Below are 4,061 nucleotides of genomic sequence, written 5' to 3'. Positions count from 1 at the left end.
AGTAAAAATGGTATATATTAACAAAACCACATGAGTATGGTAACGTGATCTTAAAAACTTAAACAAAACGATTAACTAGTTTTGTAAAATATTATGTTGAAATCATATTTATTTTTTTTTGTAAAATATTTCCGTAATTTTGACAAAAAACTCATATATTTAAGGATGGAGATAGTATCATATTGATTTTTGTGGCACAACTTGAAATGATGTCTTAATACTTAGTTTGGTTTATGTTTTTTATATTCTCAATTTCATTGAAAATAATATAAATTTGATCTTTTTTCATGTTGATGGAGTTTCCACGAGAATTAACTGACGTGATTACACATAATTATATGCATTTGTAAAACAATTTTAGATTAACCGTGTATAAAAATCAAACAAATAATACTAATAATTTGGGGTAAAACATGCGGGGATAATACAAGCAAAACCGAAAGAAAAAAAATAGTATAAAGACACGAATCTAGGACCGAAGTGAAACGAATCAAACGTTAATAGAAAGCCACGTAGGTCTTCCTCTAGCCACACCCAATCCTTCATAAATCCACTTGTTGCTAACTCATCATCACTTTCCTCTGCACTGCACTCAGAGGTTCAAACCTTCCATACATTCTTCTCTCACATTTTACTTTTAAGGTTTGTTCTTATTTCTCTTAACTTTGTTCTTCATGTTACTTTAACTTACTTTAATTTTATCAATTCCTTCATTATTTTTAGTAATTTCATTCTTTTTAGTTGTATATTATGGACCCTTTAATCTAAAAACCTCTTTTTTGTAGATTTATATTATATTATTTCTTTCTCTGTTCATTTGTGTGATAAGAAATTAATTAATTTACAACCACAATTGGATTTATTTATTTCCCTGTTAAACATATAATTAGTTTTAGTTAATTAAGATTAAGACTTCATAATTTGGTTTCAGATGGCAGCATCATCAGCATGTCTTGTTGGTAATGCTTTATCCACAAACAGTAATAGGACTACTCTTAGTAAGGATTTGAATGGAAGATATCTCTTTTCATCATGGAGATTTTCATCATTCAATAATAAGGCATCAAAATCATTTTCCATAAAAGCATCCTTGGAACAAAATCAGCAGGAAGGAAGAAGGGGGATTCTGAAATTGTTGCTTGGAAATGTCGGTGTTGGTTTGCCGGCATTATTGGGAAATGGAAAAGCTTATGCTGCTGATGAACAAGGGTCGTCCTCCAGAATGTCGTATTCGAGGTTTCTTGAGTATTTGGATAAGGATAGAGTTACCAAAGTTGATCTATATGAGAATGGAACCATAGCTATTGTTGAGGCTGTGTCTCCTGAATTGGGAAATAGGTTGCAGCGTGTTCGAGTTCAACTTCCTGGACTTAGCCAAGAGCTTCTTCAGAAATTCAGGGAAAAGAACATTGACTTTGCAGCTCATAATGCTCAAGAAGATTCGGGTTCTCTTTTGTTTAATCTCATTGGGAATCTTGCTTTCCCTGCTGCTGTCATTGGTGTATTGTTCCTTCTCTCGAGGCGGTCCGGTGGAATGGGAGGTCCCGGTGGACCTGGATTTCCTATGCAATTCGGTCAATCTAAAGCCAAGTTTCAAATGGAACCAAACACTGGAGTGACTTTTGATGATGTTGCTGGGGTGGATGAAGCCAAGCAGGATTTTATGGAGGTGGTTGAATTTCTCAAGAAGCCTGAGAGGTTCACTTCTGTTGGTGCTCGCATTCCAAAAGGAGTTCTTCTTGTTGGTCCTCCAGGAACCGGAAAGACTTTGTTGGCCAAGGCTATTGCTGGTGAAGCGGGTGTTCCGTTTTTCTCTATATCAGGTTCTGAGTTTGTTGAGATGTTTGTTGGTATTGGTGCTTCTCGTGTCCGTGATTTGTTCAAGAAGGCTAAAGAGAATGCTCCTTGCATTGTCTTTGTTGATGAAATTGACGCTGTTGGAAGACAAAGAGGGACAGGAATTGGTGGAGGGAATGACGAAAGAGAACAGACCCTCAACCAACTTTTGACAGAAATGGACGGATTTGAGGGTAATACCGGTGTCATTGTTGTTGCTGCAACTAACAGGGCCGACATTCTTGACTCTGCGTTATTGAGACCAGGCCGATTCGATAGACAGGTATGAATATGATTATATTACGGAATGCCTTATATGTTTATGAATGATTAAATTATTGATCAGAATGTTTTTGCAGGTATCGGTTGATGTTCCAGATGTAAGGGGAAGGACCGAAATCCTAAAGGTTCATGCTAACAATAAAAAATTTGATAATGATGTTTCTCTTGAAGTGATTGCAATGAGAACACCTGGTTTCAGCGGAGCTGATCTTGCAAATCTATTGAATGAAGCTGCTATATTAGCTGGTCGGCGAGGAAGGACAGGGATTTCACCTAAAGAGATTGACGATTCTATTGATAGGATTGTTGCTGGAATGGAAGGAACATTAATGACCGATGGGAAGAGCAAAAGTTTAGTGGCATATCATGAAGTTGGTCATGCCATTTGTGGGTAAGAAATTAGCTATCATTTCGTCTTTCACAAGTAGATATTGTGTAACATTGCAATGAAAGCAAGGTTTTGTGGTCTAAATGATATTGTGTTACATAACATTAGAAGCTATTCCACTCTAAAAATTCCCACAAAGTTGGTTTGTAACATCTATTTGTACTTGGTTGCAGAACTTTGACTCCTGGTCATGATGCGGTACAAAAGGTGACATTAGTTCCTCGAGGTCAAGCTCGGGGTCTTACATGGTTCATTCCTTCCGATGACCCAACTCTGATCTCAAAACAACAACTCTTTGCAAGAATTGTTGGAGGATTAGGTGGTAGGGCAGCAGAAGAAATTATTTTTGGTGAGCCTGAGGTTACAACTGGTGCAGGTGGTGATTTGCAGCAAATCACCGGTATAGCAAGACAGGTAATTGTTCATTAGAATTCTGTGCCGCATCATATCTCCTATTTTTTCTTCCTTTTATTTTGTAGCATGAAAAATTCTAACAGATTTATAATCTCATTAGTCTAAGTTGTGTTGTTAGATACAACTACAATTAATTGGTGAGACTTGCAATAAGATCCAATCATATGATTTCTTCAATGCCTTTAACTATTTTTTTTAGGAAAATGTTAACTACTGCCCCCGGGGCACTGGTTAAGGAAACCAAATATAGTATAAGGAACTTGGAACTTGTGTAGTCAAAGTTAAAAAAGTATCCTATTCCTTACAAAGATGATGCAGATTTAGAAGGATCCTATTCCTTACAATAATATCTTTTGATTTTCCTTTCTTATCTTCTTCTGATGTCTAGATAAATGTTAATGATACTCTTGCAGATGGTAGTCACATTTGGAATGTCTGATATTGGTCCTTGGTCACTTATGGACTCGTCAGCACAAAGTGGCGATGTTATCATGAGAATGATGGCAAGGAACTCAATGTCAGAAAAGCTTGCAGAAGACATTGATACCGCTGTCAAGAGATTGTCAGATGAAGCATATGAAATTGCATTGACACAGATAAGGAACAACCGTGAGGCAATTGATAAGATTGTGGAAGTCCTTCTGGAGAAGGAGACATTGAGTGGAGATGAATTCCGCGCTCTACTGTCAGAGTTTACTGAAATTCCAGTTGAAAATCGGGTTCCTCCTTCAACTCCAGTAGCAGTCCCTGTTTGAATGGCCTGTATGTAGTTATTTTATAATGTATGTATCATCTCAGAATACCAAGTTACCCTCTTCATTATGCTTCAAATTTGTGAATGACAAGCTTCTAGCTTACATTTTAATTGTTATAGTGTTGATAGTGACAACATACAATATATACAAATAGTACATATTTGATTGCAGAAATCCAGAGTTTGTTTCAATACATCTATTATCTATTATAATGTACAATTTGTTGTGAGTAACAACTAACAAGCCATTAATCGTAACTGGTCAATAGGAATAGGAATAGGCGAGATGACTGTCAGAAGCTTATGGCCTAGCCTACTTCAGGCTCAAGTTAAGCCAAGACTTTTTAGAAGTCTCTTTAACCAAGATGGCTATGTTTTATGTCATTT

General features: G+C 36.4%; 1 protein-coding gene across 1 annotated transcript; it reads left to right on the top strand.

Moving 5' to 3' along the window:
• Window positions 1-573: 573 nt before the first annotated feature.
• LOC146932886 (ATP-dependent zinc metalloprotease FTSH 2, chloroplastic) lies at window positions 574-3,849 on the top strand. The gene is made up of 5 exons (XM_085704595.1): window positions 574-642; window positions 932-2,119; window positions 2,196-2,509; window positions 2,680-2,920; window positions 3,334-3,849. The coding sequence occupies exons 2-5, from the start codon at window positions 932-934 to the stop codon at window positions 3,673-3,675; spliced, it is 2,085 nt and encodes a 694-aa protein (XP_085560721.1). The 5' UTR covers window positions 574-642; the 3' UTR covers window positions 3,676-3,849.
• Window positions 3,850-4,061: the final 212 nt, after the last annotated feature.

This window comes from Medicago sativa, chromosome 4, assembly GCF_051527215.1.
Source record: "Medicago sativa cultivar Bolivia chromosome 4, Bolivia_mono, whole genome shotgun sequence".
In the NCBI taxonomy this organism is placed as follows: Eukaryota; Viridiplantae; Streptophyta; class Magnoliopsida; order Fabales; family Fabaceae; genus Medicago; species Medicago sativa.
This window is presented reverse-complemented; position numbering and strand designations above follow the sequence as displayed.

What these genes read in the sequence shown, in the direction of transcription:
- LOC146932886 (XM_085704595.1), top strand. Translation starts at nt 932, where the DNA reads ATGGCAGCATCATCAGCATGTCTTGTTGGTAATGCTTTATCCACAAAC. An exon ending in CAGGCCGATTCGATAGACAG is followed by an intron (nt 2,120 to 2,195) that starts GTATGAATATGA and finishes ATGTTTTTGCAG; the next exon opens with GTATCGGTTGATGTTCCAGA. An exon ending in GTTGGTCATGCCATTTGTGG is followed by an intron (nt 2,510 to 2,679) that starts GTAAGAAATTAG and finishes ACTTGGTTGCAG; the next exon opens with AACTTTGACTCCTGGTCATG.